Below are 19,161 nucleotides of genomic sequence, written 5' to 3'. Positions count from 1 at the left end.
TATCTAAACTAAAAACGACACAATCCAAATTCCCAAAAAATGATTTGAAAATTAGTTTGTTAAAAAACATTCAAATAATAAAAACTAAAGAAAGGAAATTGAAAATCCGATCGCATTTGTTTGAAAAAAAAAAAAAAAACTATTCGTTTCTGCAAAATTTCTCCAGATCTGTTATTCCCCTCAATTTTCATTTACCGGTCCAGAAAACAAACCGCAAACCCTAAATAGACCAAAAGGGAGGGAAAAGAAAATAGAGAAGAAAAAAACTATGTTCAGATTCGAATTTGAGAAGATCAGGAAACGAATTTGATTTTATCGAAAAAAGGCCTTTTTTTTTTGTAAATTTCTGCTATGGCCGACGCGCTTTCTGTGATTCCCGCATCAGTTCTCCGTAATCTTTCTGACAAGCTGTACGAGAAACGCAAGAATGCTGCCCTTGAGGTTTTTGTTCCTTTCTTTTTTGAATTTCCGTGGAATTTAATTTGCAGCTCTTTTTTTTTCAGTGATCAAATTGCTTAACTTCTTTTTTGTCATATTACTACTTCTAGGTTGAAGGAATTGTGAAACAGCTGGCGTTGTCGGGAGATCACGAGAAGATATCGGCGGTGATCAAATTGTTGGCCAAGGAATTTACCTACTCTCCACAAGCCAATCACCGTAAGGTTGGTGGATGATGAATAATTTTGTGATTTTTCTCACTTTCACTATTAATTTAATTTGAATTTTGGCTCGGTCTTGTTAAATTCCGGTCTTCTGTTTATGTAGGGAGGATTGATTGGTTTGGCTGCTGCCACTGTTGGGTTGACTTCCGAAGCCGCGCAACATCTTGAGGTAAGCACTAGTTTGGCTTTATTTTCAGTCTGTTAACACGTTTAAACCTTTTAGAAGCATGTAGAACAGTGTTTACCATGGCATTGATATTCAATCTCAAGGTTTATGGACTATTGCTCTATAATTGTAATGTTTTAGGGTTGTTAGTTCAGGTTTGATGTTTGTTAATAAGGAGATAACTACACTAGGCATACATTTGGTGTGCCTTATTAGATATTACCTGACATAAGCTATGGGATTTTCGCAACTTAATAAACTTTAGTTTTTTACCTTCAGACTTCTGTGTCTCTGGTAGGGAGTTGGGGATACATGCGAAATTAGGGATATAATTTAGTGTCATCTCACTGACTTGGTTTGACTTTTGAAAGTTTCTATTATTCAAAAGTTGCTTTATTGAACAAATGTTATCATGATTGCATGCATGGTGTTACTATTTTAGGCTTAGCCCGTTTCTGTTTGTCGTATAAGTTGTAGAAAACTGCTTGGATGATGCTTTGGTTGCCATAATTTTTTTAGCCCCTTGTTGGTAATTGGTAATGCATTGATGTATTTTCTTATTTGTCTAATGTGAACATGTGAGCTCTTTCATCAGTTCTTCATTACTCTTGCATGAGCTTCTAAAAGAATTGGAAAACTTAAAAGGTTGAATTTGACATTGTTGCACATTTAATAACATTATTGGCCAAGTTCTTAAATATTGTTATTTCGATTTGACCTCTTACTTTGGTTTGTTGTTCCTGTTTTAAGAACTCTTTTCATTATTAGCTCATATAATTATAAATTGTTGATTAAAAAGCTTTCAAGCATTGTAGTAGACTGCATCTATTGGTGTATTTCTCTGCCACTTATGTAGCTTGGCTTGGGTATAGTGATATTTATATTTCCCCTTTCCATTTTAGTCTTGCGGGGGAGAGAATGTGGGTGTTGGGCTGGGACAGGCTATAGGGGTATGAGTTAAGACTTTAGGTCCTTTCAGGCACATAGAAGGGATTAACGTTGTTTGAAAGTTTTATTCTTTCTCAAGCAGAAATAGGAAGTAAAATGAGAAAATGTTGTGATTATTTTGTCTTTATTAAGAAGTGTCAGTTATTTTTTCGCAGTTAGATGTTTATTTAGTTAACTTCTTTTCTTTCCTCTTCTTTTGTATATAATTTAGTGATTGATTTTCTTGTGATTGAATCTGCTAGCAAATTGTGCCGCCAGTGCTTAATTCTCTTTCTGACCAAGACAGCAGAGTACGATATTATGCTTGTGAAGCACTATATAACATTGCAAAGGTGAAAGAAGATTTATTTACTTTTTTTTTTAAATCATTTCATGTCTTCTTTACTAATAGTGGATGGAATATGCTGTCTTCTGCTGTTCAGGTTGTCCGAGGAGATCTCATCATATTCTTTAATCAAATATTTGATGCATTATGCAAGCTATCGGCTGATTCTGATGCCAATGTACAGAGTGCTGCTCACCTTTTAGATAGGCTCGTGAAGGTTAATAATTGCTACCTCATCTAAATGTTGGCATTTAATTATGTGAAATATGAGAATTTATTGCCCTTCTATTTTTACAATGTGAAACAGGACATTGTTACTGAAAGCGACCAGTTCAGGTCTGCTTTGTTCCCTTCCAATTTCACTTCTTGAATCTTGTTTCATTTAGAAGTCTCATTTGAATTTTCTGGGAACTATCTTTGTAATGTTATTTGTATGGTTGCTTTGCCTTCAGTATTGAAGAATTTATACCATTACTGAGAGAGCGTATGAATGTCCTGAATCCCTATGTTCGCCAATTTTTGGTTGGGTGGATAACTGTACTGGACAGTGTTCCAGATATTGACATGTTGGGTTTCCTTCCTGATTTTCTTGATGGTAATAAAATCTTGGTCTCTTAAACCAATTTACCACTTCCTGATGAGAATTTATTTTAATTAATTAGCACTTGATAACTTTCAGGTTTGTTTAATATGTTAAGCGATTCTAGTCCTGAAATACGGCAACAAGCTGATTCAGCACTTTCAGAGTTCCTCCAAGAGATTAAAAACTCCCCAGTAAGACTTCTACTAACATGTTCTTTGACTGTTGGATTGGATTCTTGGCCCTAAGATTCTCTGTTTTAGAAATCTTTATGGTAATAACATGATTCATTACCTCATTATTTTTACTGAACAAGGTTATGGATTTATTATATATCATCAAAAGAATTTCTCATGAAAAAATATTTTGTTCATTTGTAATTTTCTGACTCGAGCAGTGCTACTCTTGAAGTCTGTAGATTATGGTCGCATGGCTGAAATACTGGTGCAAAGGGCAGCTTCTCCTGATGAATTTACTCGGTTAACAGCAATCACTTGGGTGAGTGGAATTTGACTTTATGTTGCCATAGATACGGGAATAATTTTAAAGCAGAAAAGTGGAAAATAATCTTGATAATGGATTCTTCCTCTTGTTAACTTATATATTCATACTATGATATTTTTTTCTTGCTACTCTTAGACTGATTATTTCATCTGGTACCTTTACATCATAGAAATTGAATCTAATTTTTGCCCTGGACAGATAAACGAATTTGTAAAACTTGGTGGAGACCAGCTTGTTCCTTACTATGCTGACATACTGGGAGCCATCCTCCCCTGCATATCTGATAAAGAAGAGAAAATTAGAGTGGTAAGTTTGTTTCTTTTATAGTCTCCTTAAAAGAATCATAAATAACCATCTGCAATGTCTTATAGGAATATGTGAGTTCTTTCCTTTATGTTTTTTATTTTTATATTAGGTTGCTCGTGAAACCAATGAGGAACTTCGTTCAATCAAGTCTGATCCAGCAGAGGCTTTTGATGTTGGGGCCATTCTCTACATTGCAAGGAGGTTAGTTTTTGTTACCTAGGAAAAATACTAGTCTTGAGATGTTAGTAGTAGTCTGCACTTCCATCCGTCAGCATATGCAGCGCTTCTGTATTTTGAGGAGCTATTGAAAAGTGTTTAAAATGGTGTCTTTGTTTTATTTTACTCCTGAAATAACTTTGTAATGATTTTGTACTAATTACCATTTACTTTTACTGATCAGGCAACTGGATAGTGAGTGGGAGGCCACTAGAATTGAAGCATTGCACTGGATATCAACCCTTTTAGACAGACATCGTGCTGAGGTGAGGAAGCATTTATTTGTGATTTTCATTTACATTTGGATGCGTGTGTGTTTTTGCATACTTTTTTACTATAATCATATTGGTCTTACATGCACAAATACTTAATTTAAATCCATGTTTAACCATTTCAAGTCTCCTTGTAATAAATTTCTTAGAACGATACCTTGTAGGTGTTTGGTTTTCATGTTTCTGTTTCTTTCTACTATTATCTTCCCTTTGAAGTTTTTGAGGAGTGTCTATTACATTATGCCTTATTTCTTAAGTTGTTTTTGGTCCTAGTAAAATTCACTGAAATGTTGGTCATTAAATTACATGTAGAGGCAAAGTATAAAAGGTCCCAAACTAAATTTCAATAGCCCTTTTTCAAAAAAAGAAAAAAAAGAAATTTCAAGTAGACTTGATATAATGGTGTACAATGAGATACTGATGGCCAAAGTCAAAGCAGTTATTTGTGATTTTCATTTACATCCTGCCCCGGGGGGGGGGGGGGGTGTCACATATTTTTGCCATAATCATATTGATCTTACATGCACAAAAACTGAATTTAAATCCATGTTTGTGCTACTCTTTAAGCATTTAAAGACTCCCTGCGATAAATCTCACATCTCTTAAAATGATACCTCGTAGGCGTCTGGTGTTCATGTTTCTGCTCCTTTCTATCATTATCTTCCCTTTGAAGTTTCGAGGAGTGTCTATCACTTTATGCGTTGTTTCTTAAGATGTTTTTAGTCCTAGTAAAAATCACTGAAATGTTGGCTGTTAAATTATAGGTAGAGGCAAAGTACGAAAGGTCCCAAACTAATGTCACTAGCCCTTTTTATAAAAAAGAAGAAAAAAAACACAAGTAGACTTGATATAAAGGTCTATAATGAGATACTGATGGCCGCCAAAGTCAAAGCTTGTTGGCTACGTTTGGTACTTGGATATATATAGCATCTGCATCTCAATAGAAGTCCTAATTGACCTTTCTTTAGACTATTGTTAGCACTTTTTGTTGAAGCACATCTGATACTGCATCCTTGATTTCTTTTCATGTATCAAACAGACCTCATTGCGTTGTAAAGGCATGATAATTTCAACATAAATCGAAATAGGAAGTGTACAGTCTCTTGTCAAATTTGTAATTTGCGTGTTATATTTATTTGCAGTTTATGATGCTTGTTTTGCTCCTCTATGCATGATGTTTAACTTTTTTACCTGAAACAGGTCTTGTGTTTTCTAAATGACATATTTGACACCCTTTTGAAAGCTCTATCTGACTCTTCTGACGAGGTATATTTCTGCTACTGCTTATGTGTTTCGGATTTAACTATTCCATACTTTATTTTATTTTATCTTTATTATTGTTTTGCGTATTTGTATTATTATAATGACAATAGGTGCATAGTTTTATTTTATTTATTCTTTTTTTTTACATATTTGTATTACTATAATTAAAATAGGATGTATGTATAATTTTGTTTCTTGGATGCAACTGCTATTGAAACTTTCTATCTAACACTGTTGGCAATATCCTTATATTCTCTTCTTTGAGAGCCTAGAAAGAGTGTTACCTTTGCAAGAGGTTCTCCTACACCCCATTATGTCTACCATCTGATGCTTTTCCAAGAGATGGGATTAAGGATGGATGTGGATATGTCTACTCTGTTGGCTAAATGTTAAACCTGAAAAGTAACAAAAAGGGGGGATTGCAAAATTTGGAACTCATGAAGAAGCTAGAGTTCCTGAATTTCACTGGGAAAGTGTTAAAGTTCTTGCCTTGGACTCAATTAATTTGCTTTGTTTTCTTAATTTTGTTAGAGAAATTTCTTTCTAAATCTCTCTGACATTATTCCAAAATTTGGTACAAGTTATAGTAGTTAATTCATTTGATATTTGTTATTGTGTATCTTTTGTTTCGTTTCTAAAATCTTCCACCATTTCTAGATTGATCCTGGCTACTGCTCTCTTTATCTTGAAGCTTTTTATCCTCCCTTTGTCCTTTTATTAGGCTGACTGGATGATGATGCGATGGTGGTTGGAAGATTTTCTTCCCCATAATGTATTGGGATCATCTTAGTCATTACTAAATGGATGTTATTATGTTGGGATGTATCTAATGTAGCCTATGGTCTTCCTCTCTAATATCCATTTTTATGTCATAAAAAATGAAATTAAAACTGCTCATGATTGATTTTATGGGTTTTGGTTCCAATTATTGATGTTAATTCTCTTAATTAACATATACTAATTTATCATGCGATTTTGGTTTTGCCATCAGGTTGTGCTTCTGGTTCTTGATATTCATGCATGCATAGCACGAGATCCCCTACACTTCCGCCAGCTTATTGTTTTTCTGGTGCATAATTTCCGGGTTGATCATTCTCTTCTGGAGAGGTGATTCTAGGTCCCTCAAGCCTCATATATTATTTAATTTTTTATTATGAATTGTTTTGTTCAGTTGAGCACTCGTAGGCTATGTGGCCTACTTGTCTTGTAATTTGTGTACAGTATCTCATCACTTTCTTTTGCAAATTCTTCTCCTCTATTCTTAGGCGTGGTGCTTTGATAATCCGTAGACTTTGTGTTCTTTTGGATGCTGAACGGGTCTATCGTGAACTATCCACCATACTAGAGGGAGAAGCAGACCTGGATTTTGCCTGCATTATGGTTCAGGTTCTGTCATGTATTTAAGGATTCAATTAATGCAATAATGCTCTTCAGTGGACATAATAAAATGAAGCTGCTCCATAACTTTAAAATGTGATAGTCATGAAATTATTAAAGTTTATATGTTTTTTTCCTGAATCTTTATCTTTTAGCTGAATGGTGTCCAATTTTAAATTTTATCCTGTGTGCAGGCTTTGAATTTGATTCTACTCACTTCTTCTGAGCTATCTGTGCTTCGGGAACTTTTGAAACAGTCACTTGTTAATGCTGCTGGAAAGGATTTGTTTGTTTCTTTGTATGCTTCATGGTGCCATTCACCCATGGCCATTTTAAGTCTTTGTTTATTGGCACAGGTAATAAATTATAATTCCTTCAATTGCTAGCCAATCCCTCTATTTTTGTGTGCGGTGGGCTGAGAGAATAGGTGTGTTTGGACAATCTACTTCGATGGTTGTTAATCTAGTTTATTTGCTTGATAGGCATATCAGCATGCAAGTGCCGTGATTCAGTCCTTGGTTGAGGAAGATATTAATGTCAAGTTCTTGGTTCAGCTTGATAAATTGATTCGCTTGCTCGAAACTCCCATCTTTGCTTATCTTAGATTGCAGGTTCCTAAATAATACTTACTACTTGCCTCAGTTGTCCTTTTAATATCTTTACTATGCTTGATTTGTAGGAATTGTAATATTGCATGCATTCTTTATTTAGGTTTTGGTTCACTTCCGATATTTGCTTATATTTCAGCAAGTCTCAGGGCATATTTTTTATTCATAATTATTTCTCCTCCCACCACCCCCCCCCCCCCAAAAAAAAAAAAACAAATTGGCACATACTTGTGTATTTCACTTGAACTAAATTATGGTACAGCATGCAATTTCGTTTTCCGTAGAGAGATGCATATTCTTATTCTCAACCCTTTTATGATGGGATGTTTGGCCAATGACTGACTTATGTAGCCTTTGTTATTGAAAAGGTTATGCTCCAACATTTTAGTGGCTGGTCATTGAACTTTTATGTGAACAATTTTCCTTTTCCAATAGTTGCATATCTTCATTCACTGGGAGATTTGTTTGCAGGTTGCTGCTCATTTTACCAGGCCAAACTAAGGCTTTAGTGAATTCATTGGTTGTAATGTAGTTAAACTTTTCTTAGAAGTAATTGGTTTACTAATATTTTCCTTGTTTATGTTTTAAATTTAGAATGTTGTGCTGCTGACCCTTTTTTCTGATTTCAGCTTCTTGAACCAGGAAGGTATATATGGTTGCTGAAAGCATTGTATGGTCTTTTAATGTTACTTCCACAGGTATGTCCGTGCTACTTTCTTTTCTTGGCACCCCTGCCCCAAACCTAAAAAATGGTTGTCAGTGCATTAACTACTTGACATCATCAAAACAGATCAAACACCGTAGGGGGATCTTTGATTGGTTTTAAGGGGGCATGTAGTGTGTTCACGCATGTCACAAACTGGTGCATGCGCATAGACACTGCATAATTTTCATTGTTAAATTATATTGACCCTTTGATTTATCTACAGCAAAGTGCTGCATTCAAGATCTTGCGAACTCGTTTGAAAACTGTGCCATCGCACTCCTTCAATGGTGATCAACTCAAACGAGCATCATCAGGCAACCCATACTCCCAAATTTTACATTATAGTGGATCCCAAATCAGTGAGGATGGCGATGTAAGGCAAGATAATGGGAATTTACAGAACGGAATCAACTTTGCTTCAAGGCTACAACAGTTTGTTCAAATGCAGAGACAACATCGAATGCTTGAAAAATCACAAGAGCAATCACAAGCTAGAAGTAGTTCCACTTTATCAAAGGTGTGTAAGTTACTCATTGATCTTGTTTCATAATCTTGCATCATTATCTTAATGATTATGTTGGTCATTGTATTAAGTTGTAAATTTGATTAAATTAACTACATAATACATTTGATCTTTATATGGGCTATTGGCAGAAAATGAAAGGTCCTGTTGACCGGTCTTTCTTCATGATACTTTACCTTTATACATTTTTATGCAGGAAGGGCCAGAAGCAGAAGAATCCCGGGGACCTCAAACATCCGACTCAAACTTGCCTCCTTCAAGATCATCCAGAAGAGGCCTGGGGTAATTGCCAAATTAATTGATGGTGCTTCTGCGACCTACTTATAGTTCAAAGTCATTGTACTATGATCTCAATATGGTTGAGCCACAGGTGAGATCTGGTATAAAGTATGTAAAATTGTATATCATATTAGTTTGTTTCCATTAAACTCATGGAGATTGGGATGGTGGAAATTGGGTTTTGAATATAAAGCTTGGAGGGGCTTTCCAAGCTATTCTTTTTCCTTTGTAAACAGGATACACCCATGTGGTTCTGTGATCTTTTTTTTATTTATTGAAATCCACATGGATTAGAGGGAGATGATGAATTTAGAGAATGCAGTTTTTATTTTTCTATTTTCTTCATGTCTCGTAGCAATCTTACAATAAAAATAAGGGAATTTCTAATTCATGTACAAATTGATCTTTGGTGTAGCTATGTATGTACACTTTTATATATCCCTTTTAATCGATACATAATTTGATTATGGTGGGCTGTTTTGCTGTCTTTGTTGTTGCTTTCTGCAGGCCACAGGAAAATATAATGGATGTATATGACAGCAAAAATAGAAAATTGACCTCAACTAGTCACTGGATTAGTGGCAAATGACTAGTGTTGTTTTAAGTATTTGCTGACAGCATGTCATTCTGGGTTCATATCTGGATAATCCCTTCCCTTACATTTGATTAAAAAATAAATCCTTTGGCTATACAAGGTTCCATTTCATTTAATTGATACCTTTTATTTATTTATTTTGATTAATCATAACTTATTTTCAAAAGGAAGCAAAACCCTGATGTGCTCATCTTTTAATAGCTTTGATCTAAATAATGGAGAAAGGGGTGCTTTTCATTTTCCAAGTCAAGCCTTTTTCACGCCAATTTACAGGGTAGAGAAAAGCTTTAAAGCCTCTTCCACCAACTTGTTCTTTTTCTCTTCGTGTAATTAGTTCTCTAATGCTGCATTGTCATGAACCATTCATCATACCTTACCGTTATTTTCCTCAATTTCACAAACAAGACTTTAACCAGATAAGTTTCCACTTTCAACTACCAGCAAATCTTCTAGTTATTTAGTGGTTGTTTCTTTAAAACAATTTTGTCTTCATTCGACATTTTTGTTTAACACATTATAACTATATGCATAAAATATTTAAAAAATCATAATGTCGTATGCATACTAATTTACAATACTCACATGAAAAACATAGTCTATTGTACACAAATCTATAATCAGCCTTGGGATCGTGAACCAGGAAGCATGAACTACAGTCTTGCTTTTACAGCATTTGGATTAAAATTTGACAGCTTTGATATTACAACTCTGAATCATTAGGCGTCAGCCATTTAGTTACACAGCAAAAGACTTTCTGCGGCTGTACCGTGCTCCTTTTGCAAGCTTTTATTTAGTGGCTTCTTTTTTTCATTTTTCTTTTTTAAAATAGAGTTTTACAAAGCATATATCTTCTCAAGGTCAGAATTATAATCATCATCATCTGATATATTTGCAGAATATGTCCATGAGAAAGACTTGCTTCCACTTGCCCTCTTTATTCGTCTCTGTGAGTCGCTGCGAAAACCCCGGAAATGTTGTTGAGAAACAAAGTAACACATGCTCGCAAGTGTCCCAACCAGAATTGGTGCTCCAACAATGGTTATAATGACTGCCATCCATGAATTCCCTTTTCCTACAACCAAAAAGGCTATTGACAAAAATGCTCCACAGGTGCAAGCACAAGCAGCCCACATTAGCTTGTTAACCACTGATACAACCTGTTTTTGAGCATTTGTGTCCCATGCTACCAATGTGATCTGAACAACAACAACAGCCAATGACATGAAGAGGGATGTGGCATTCAAGAGGCAGAAAATGCGGAAACCTACGTGATCAGCTATGTTGGCCTTCCCTTCATCCGGTTCACTTGTTACGTATTCGCCAGGCAAGTTGAAAATGGCTAAGAAGGCAATCGATGCAAAGAGCACTGCAATAACGGTGACGAAATTGGTGGTGTTTTGAACAGCTTCTCGATGGAGTTTCTGAAGTTCCTTGGCACTTCCGGACACCCTTATGTTGGTTTTTTGGTTTTGTAAGAATTGTGACTGCACTTCATGCTTAATATCACTCACAGTCCTCTTAAGTTCCATTGCTTCATCCACTTGGCCAACATACCTAGCATGCTGTGCACCTGCCTCCATCAGAACTCCTTTAATTTCCAGTGTGGATTCTCCATATTGGAGTTTATCGGCCAAATCCAACGCGGTTTTGTGCTGATTATTAATGGCATTGATATCAATCAATCTTTTGGTTAGCAACAAGCTCACAATCTGAAAAGCAGAGGAAAACAGAATATCAGTTAAATCTTACAACTGCATAAGTTTATGCCATTGCTGGTATGTGACAAACAGTGAGAGAGATACCTGTGGACGAGCCTTCCTCGTAGCTATATGCAATGCGGTATTCCCGTTTTTGTCTCGTTCATTCAGTAGTGAGTGATTGGCAAGCAATATTTCATCAACGACAGCCGGGCACTGACCCTTCACCGCCATATGGAGCGCGGTTTGGCCTTTCTTATCTTTGATTCTCACAATGCCTTGATCACAATCTGTAAGAGCTTTTACTACACTAATAAGGCCATACCTTGCAGCCGTATGCAATGCCGTCTTTCCATTTTTACGCACTATCCTAACGCAGCTTGGATCGCTACTCAATATTGCATTTACGACATCTAAATTACTTTTAACAGCTGCAAAATAAAGGGGGCTGGTATTCGTCGAGTCACATAGCTCACAAAGCTCCGGCCAAATTCCCAAAAGTTCCTTCACCACACCTACAATACACAAAACACTATATTTGGTCAATCACATTTCAGACACACACCGCGACAAAAAGCAATTAAAATCAAGATTTCCCTATTTTTCTTAAACCTTCCACCAGATGCATGTTTTCATGAAAATGGACCCTCTCCCAATTAAAATCAAGCTAAAATATAAAACCCAGATTGCAAAACCAAATCATGATTGAGAAATCAGAACCATACCCAAGTTTCCTAACCCAAGTTTCCTAACTTAGCAACAACATGAAAAGTGTTGATATCAGAGTTGGACCTCATCTTTACAACCTCAACATCACAAAACTTGAGCAAGTAACTGAAAATCTCCTGCAAATTGTTTTCTGCAGCAATATATAAAGCAGTCTTCCCTGACTTATTTTGTGATGCCACCAGATCAGACACCGTCGATGATCCATCAGACGGTTCATCTTTTGTCAGCTTATCCAACATCTGCTTCACAGACTGAAGCTCCCCAGATTGAACAGCTGCAAAGAAAGACTGCTGAGTGAGGAACCGTAAAGACTTGGACTCCATTAAAGCTGCTTCCATTTTTGGTTTAGTTGTAAATGATAATAGATCGATCTCTTGAATTTGATTTTTAAATATGGTTATGGGTTTATCTGATGGATTGAGAAATATAATGGGGGGTATCTGCCATTAACAATCGTGTGCCAGAGTTGACTGTTAAAGAAAAACAACCACCCGGTGTGATATTATCCAACAAATAGTGGAAATATAGGATATAGCTTTGTAGTTGAAGTTGTAATGTATTTTTGTATTTGGAGAAATCAGAGTTTAAATGCTGTCGAGATTCTAAGAATCCCAACTGTTGCTTTGTTCTGGTGGCTGTGACATCACTTGACTTCTGTTCCTTTTTCTTTTCACTTTTTGTTTATAGTCTGATTTTCTTGAGTTTTTTACCTTAATATTATAAAAAAAAATTTATACACTAAAATAAGTTGTCAATCAGATTAATTACGAAAATGGTATATTTTTTTAGGTCGTGCCTATCTGACAGGCATAACCGATTTTTTTAATATTAAATTTTTTTTCGTTTAAAAAATTATTATTATATATATATTTTTTTTTTCGGGTTAGTATACAACCCGTGTATATGGAAGCATACATACATGTTGTGCCTACCTGACAGGCTCAACTAGTTGAGCCTATCTGACAGACACGACTAGGTGCATAATGTAAGCTCGAACGGCCTGCATCACCTCCCATTCATTGACAGTACTCGGCAAATACTCAAAATTGGCCTTTAGCCATGACAACCTCAAACTGGCAAATTTTTCCACACTTGGCGAGAGTCCAAGTAATTCATAGCAAAAGGTTGCCGGCCTGGAGATCGAACTTACGCCCATGACCGCATTCCCGTCGATGGGGAGCCCGAGCTGTACTGCAACATCTTCTAGAGTGATGCAGCACTCCCCGCACGGCAAATGAAATGTGTGGGTCTCCGGACGCCATCGCTCGACTAAGGCGGAAATCAGGTCATATCGCAGATCAAAAGTCCGGATCAATGCTGCTGATTCGAACCCGGCTAACTCCAAGAACGGTATTAGGCGTTCATCTGGCTGAAACCCTATACTATTAACACGGCCTCTCAATACGTGGTACGACTCCTGACATTATTATATTAGCGAAATAATTAATACAATATAATTTAATTCAACAAATAACATGACTATGAAATAAAAATTTTATTACCATCTCCTTAATGGTACTTGATATGTGATTTGTATTATCAATCAAAGAACCCATTTGTTACAAATCTGCAATTAAAAAAAATTAAATTCAATTTTTCTTATTTCAAAAGTTACAATAAATTTTTCAAATTTTAGAAATAAACACAAGAAATATCTCATAATTTCTCATTTTTACCTACAATTTTTTTATATTAGATAACAATAATAATATAATTAAAACAAATAAACTATCTAAATATAAAAACATACGAATTAAAAAAAAAGAACTAGAAACATACCTAATTAGAAGAACTTCCAAATGACCTATAAAATTATGTAACAACAAATTTAATCAATATTTTAATAAATCAATAAAAATTATCAAATAAATATATAATAATATAAAATTACATTATATAAAAATTACATTAAAAATCACAAAACACTAAACTCACAAAACACTAACAATTTATAATCATATACTAACACAAAATAACTATAAAATTATTTTTTAAATACATTACTAAAAAAAATCACAATACATTAATACACACACTAAACACTAACAATATATAACCTAATCTTAAATTACTAATAAAATAGCTATAAAAATATTTTTTAAAATATATTACTAAAAAATTCACAATACACTAATACACTAAACCACTAAACACTAATAATTTATATAACCTAATCTTAAATTACTAATAAAATAGCTATAAAAATATTTTTTAAAATATATTACTAAAAAATTACAATACGCTAATACTAAACCACTAAACACTAACAATTTATATAACCTAATATTAAATTACTAATAAAATAGCTATAAAATTATTTTTTTAAAATATATTACTAAAAAATCACAATACACTAATACACTAAACTACTAAACACTAACAATTTATATAACCAAATCAACTATAATTTTTTTAAAAATATATTATTACTAAAAAATCACAATACACTAATACACTAAACACTAACAATTTGTAACCTAATCCCATAAATTATTAACAAAACAAATAACTATAACAAAATACAAAAAAACTAATAATTTATAACCTAATCATAAACTACTAACAAAATATTTATACAATTTTTTAAATAAATTTACATACTAAAACTCACAAAACACCATAATTTTATAATAAATTACTAAAATAATACATTACCTTTTTTTTCTTCTTCTTCCTTCTTCTTCTTTCTTCTTCTTCTCCTTCACGTTCCTTCTTCTCCTTCTCCTTTCTCTCCTTTCTTTCTCACCCGTAGATGCTTCAATATGGATGGGAGGGACCATGCTTATAAGGTCCCCCATAATTTTTTTTTTCCCATGAGTGATAAGACTCATGCATGAAAAAAAATGGGCAGCATGCAGGGGGAAGGCAGCAGCAGTAGCAGGGGGTGTTGTGCCTACCTGTCAGGCACGACTAGTCGTGCCTACCTGACAGACTCGACCCATTTCAGGTATTTTTACCCGTATAAAACCCATATTTTTACATATATATTAATATAAATATTAAAAAATAATATAATAATAATTTTTTAAACGAAAAAAAATTTAATATTAAAAAAATCGGTTGTGCCTGTCAGATAGGCACGACCTAAAAAAACATACTATTTTCGTAATTAATCTGGCTGACAACCTATTTTGGTGTATAAATTTTTTTTATAATATTGAGGTAAAAAATCCGATTTTCTTCGTACTTTCCTTCTTTGGGTGAGGAATAATAAAGGGATTAACTGTAAATTTATTCTCTAAAATTACTTTGTTTTTAATCGTTTTGTTCTTAATTTTTAAAATTAAGTTAAATTGAGGACACGAATATCGCAGCTCGTGTAGCAGTAAACTTCTTTTGTAAAAAAATAATTTAACGAAAATTTGATAAATTACAATGCCAAAAATCAATTGTCGAATTTGAGTGGCAAAGCTAGAATGGCAAACTTGTTATTTGTTGTAATTTATAATGACAAAAAAAGAAAAGCCTTTAGCAGAGAATTTATATCAGAAAATACATCAATATTAATATTATATAGACTGAACCCCACACGGATTTGGGAGCAAACCTGTAATCATTGGATTAAGGAGATTGATACATAATGTATGCTTTATTATAACCTAAAAAAATATTATATTAATCTGATTTGTTAAAACTATAACGTGGATGAAATAATTTATCATTAAATGTAATCAAGAGAACCCATATATAAAAGCATTGGACACTTGCTATTTTCGTCTAAGGTCAACTGGAAACAAAAAACAATCTAAATTGTCATGCTTCCAATTAAGCCCAACTTCCTAATATTTCAAAAATGCAAAAAGTATGTATTTTAAACTATTAAACATTTATAAATATATTATAAATATAAAATGTATTAAAAATAAAAAATAAAAATTTAAAGCTCTAAAAATATTAAAATTTATTAAAAAACTATATACTTTTTCAAAAAATATTAAAATATTATAGATTTCTTTTTGAAATAAAAATGCTAATTTGGTTAACCGTAGCCTCTAATGACACCAAAGCTAAGCAAACATTCATGTCAAGGATCTGAAGCCTCTCGATGCTGGAAGCGGCGAGGAGGCTGGGCACCACATGGTCTTCCGGAGGTTGCCTATATTGCTGTCATGAAGGAAGTGTTTATAACCATGAGGGTTCTTAAAGCAGTGAACTGTTTAAAAAAGGTAGGTTACTAAAACACAGGTAGCTTGGGTGAAGTCCACGTGGTGCTAGGCTTCCTGATGGCTTCTACCACTGAGAGGCTTGAGATCCTTAATGACGGACCATCACATGCTTAGCTTAGTGTTGTCTAAGGCGATGGTTAACCACATTAGAATTATTTTCAAAATTTTGTTATAATATTTTTAAAAGTTTAGAATTTTTAATATTTTATAACAATTTATCATTTTAAATTTTATAGTATTTTTTGTTAATTTATTTTAATTTGGTTGTCATTGGCATTGTTATTAGAGTATGAGAATATAAGTTTGAGGCGTTAAAAATGCATTTATCTTCCTATTTATGAGTGGAATATTGTATCAAAATTTTAAAGTTTTTAATAACTTTTCTAAAATTTTTAGTCGTTTAAATCATTTCAAATTTAGGTTATTTAGAGATTCATATTGAGTTCAATTCTTTTTTATTAGATTGTTTTCACTTTAATAATTTATTTTACATAGAAGTTGACATATTCATATATTTGTTGTGTTCATTTTATTTAATGATAAAACATATCTTAATAATTATCAATATTTTTTGCATCATGTTTGAGTTGACAATTTGTATAGTTTTATCATAGTAATTTCATTTTTTTACATAAAACCCATAATAACTCAAATTATGCTAAAAGTAACCAACATGAATTAAATAATGTTTAAAAATGAAGCATTATTTATCGAATTTTTTAAAATTTTAATAGATTTTAATTTTAACAAGTAATTAGTTCTCAATATGCATAAATATATATTGTAATCATGACTGAAATTTTTAAAAAATATATTTGCAAGCAAAACAGACATAGTGCTAGAAGTAGTGTTGAAGACCAGTGCTAACTGCTTCAAGCATTGAGTATGAACAAGGTAGAAAATAATGAACATACAATATGTTCACACAGTTCAGTTTCTTTATATCTACGAGGCATTGGCTAGAGATAATCTTCTGTCTTAGTGACACGTACAACAAGTGATTTCAATCTCTAACACTTGTCAGATTTGACTCCTCACTTTTGCATGTAAGATCTAAACAACTCTCCTCTAAGTTTCCCCCTAAAAACTTTGGACATTAACCAAGTAACTCACTTGATTTTTCACTCAATGCACTTAAAAGAAATGTTCCTCAATAAACAAAAATAAGTACTCCAAGTTTAGTACATCACCTATACAAGTTTCCACAATTTATAAGGAATTGATATTTGATAACATACTATATCAATTAGAATCAATCTTCTCATAAAACTAGTAGGATAACAAACATAAATAATATCTTCAATGAGGCCAAATAAATCTTGAATCTTCAATATATACTTTCAAGTTTCACATGATTCAATTGGATCCCACCAAACTTGGGAAGTCAATTATCTCAATCCAAATCCAAATGATCTCCAAGATATATATCCACTTTGGATATCAAAGATGGACTTGCTGTCGTCTAAAGTATTGGCTAGAATCAAAGCCCAAATATTTTTGTTGCCAAAATTTGTCAACTCATACATGTTTTTGAGTTGAACAGTACTAGATACCAATGGCCATTGCTACTTGGCACTGCTAAAAAATTGTCTAAACAATCTCTCCCTTTGAAAGTTTTTTGAACAAAACCACAATAGGAGAACATACTCAACAAAAGATACAAATGCTCCCCCAAGTTAACTCTCCTTAATAAATTATACTTTACTATTAATATAACCAAGCACGTTAATCATTAATGTAAAAAGATGAGGATTGCATTAACAATCAAAATACTAAGAATTATTTTATAATAAGTAAATTGGAAAAGGGTTCATAAAAATAACCACCAAAGTAAATGTAATAAAAGTTCACAATTTTAATGTTACAACTTCAAAATAAAAATTGAAAAGAACAAAAAAGCAATAGCAAAAGCTGTGACAAGAAGTAGTGGCAACACCAAATAGGCACTATTCCCCCTTTTTGTTCAGTAAGTTTTCCAAGGCATTACCGGAGTTACTTCGCCAATAGATCATTCCTTAAGGCTTTGGCATGATGAAAATAAGTCTGAATTTGTTGAATGGCCCTTTCTTGGAAGGAAATCTCAGTATCAAGATGTCGTAGATCCACTATTCAAAGGTTTAAAGTTGTGCAGAAGTGTTAGACTTAGTGCCAAATGGTAATAGCTAACATCAAGGAAACTAGAAACAATAAGAGGACAATGCACATCAATAGAAAGTATCATATCATAAGGGAGATAGTAAGATACAAAATGGTAGATGTAGTCAAAGTCGTATTAGAAGACAACCTTGCAAATCTATTTACCAAAACTCTAATAGCTAGGAGTTTTGAGAAACATGTAAAGAGTATGAGCATGTGAAATATGACTCATCTACTTCACTAAGGTAAGGGGGTTGTTGGATTCGGTGCTCTAAGTGTAGTATTTTCGTTTTGTATTTAAGTGTAGTATTTTCGTTTTGTTTACTTTTTTTTGAACAAATCGGTTTAATAATAACATTTATTAATTGCCTTAATACCCTTTATATATTATCCTTAGTTTTTTTCATGCAAAACAAAATGGAGGAAAATATTGGTTCATTGGTTATCAAATGTTTAACTAATACTAAGCGGTACTATGTGGTCGGATCATAATACAAAAAGACAACTTGTATTAGTAGGTGAACCTAAAATTATCCTTAGTTTAACCAGAAATGAGCAAATAGGTTGAAAAACTAATATGTCATCTATCAAGTTCAATTGGGGAGATGCTTTTCCTTGAGCATCAAAGAGGATGGCTCTCAAAAGTAAATGTAACTCTCCTAACCCGTCTCCATCGCCGGATTAGGGTTACGGAGAATTACCATACAATAAAAAAATTTAAACAGCATATCATTCAACATGTTAATAATATTATAAACCACTCATTCACATGCATATCGTCCCTAAATCAAGCCTTTGAGGCCCTAAAAATAGTTTAGAAGCATTTCAGGACTAATTTAAAACAAAACAGGAAGTTTAGGAAAAGGTTGAAAAAATTGGAAACAGGGGTCCTGCGATCGTGTGGAATCACCCCAGCCCGTATAACTTTCGAACAGAGGACACACGACCGTGTCCCAGCCCGTGTCTTCACCCTTTTAATTCATTGAGTAGGGTCACACGGCCGTGTCACACGCCTGTGTGCCAGGCCGCGTAACTCTCTGAGTTGCCCCACACATCCGTGTGCCAGACCGTGTAACTCACTGACTTGAACCTTAAGAAAACCT

The 19,161-nt window shown here is 33.6% G+C and overlaps 3 protein-coding genes across 3 annotated transcripts; 1 reads left to right on the top strand and 2 right to left on the bottom strand.

Annotated features, from left to right (window-relative positions):
• Positions 1-9,134, top strand: LOC108465199 (protein VAC14 homolog). The gene is made up of 20 exons (XM_017765519.2): positions 1-441; positions 549-662; positions 766-831; positions 2,019-2,108; positions 2,199-2,318; positions 2,409-2,437; positions 2,554-2,696; positions 2,781-2,875; positions 3,093-3,179; positions 3,384-3,491; positions 3,601-3,692; positions 3,892-3,973; positions 5,180-5,245; positions 6,234-6,349; positions 6,508-6,628; positions 6,814-6,975; positions 7,102-7,230; positions 7,857-7,925; positions 8,157-8,450; positions 8,653-9,134. The coding sequence occupies exons 1-20, from the start codon at positions 352-354 to the stop codon at positions 8,740-8,742; spliced, it is 2,163 nt and encodes a 720-aa protein (XP_017621008.1). The 5' UTR covers positions 1-351; the 3' UTR covers positions 8,743-9,134.
• A 695-nt stretch (positions 9,135-9,829) lies between these two features.
• Positions 9,830-12,411, bottom strand: LOC108465200 (ankyrin repeat-containing protein At2g01680-like). Its single transcript, XM_017765520.2, has 3 exons — positions 11,767-12,411; positions 11,133-11,542; positions 9,830-11,039 (listed from the first exon to the last, which is right to left on the bottom strand). Exons 1-3 carry the CDS (start codon positions 12,092-12,094, stop codon positions 10,164-10,166), a joined length of 1,614 nt encoding a protein of 537 aa, XP_017621009.1. The 5' UTR covers positions 12,095-12,411; the 3' UTR covers positions 9,830-10,163.
• Positions 12,412-12,711: 300 nt separating this feature from the next.
• LOC108465198 (protein MAINTENANCE OF MERISTEMS-like) lies at positions 12,712-13,312 on the bottom strand. Its single transcript, XM_017765518.1, has 2 exons — positions 13,259-13,312; positions 12,712-13,173 (listed from the first exon to the last, which is right to left on the bottom strand). The coding sequence occupies exons 1-2, from the start codon at positions 13,310-13,312 to the stop codon at positions 12,712-12,714; spliced, it is 516 nt and encodes a 171-aa protein (XP_017621007.1).
• Positions 13,313-19,161: the final 5,849 nt, after the last annotated feature.

Source organism: Gossypium arboreum, chromosome 2 (assembly GCF_025698485.1).
Source record: "Gossypium arboreum isolate Shixiya-1 chromosome 2, ASM2569848v2, whole genome shotgun sequence".
Classification (NCBI taxonomy): domain Eukaryota; kingdom Viridiplantae; phylum Streptophyta; class Magnoliopsida; order Malvales; family Malvaceae; genus Gossypium; species Gossypium arboreum.
Note: the sequence above shows the minus strand (reverse complement) of the source record. Positions and strands in the feature narration are given on the sequence as shown.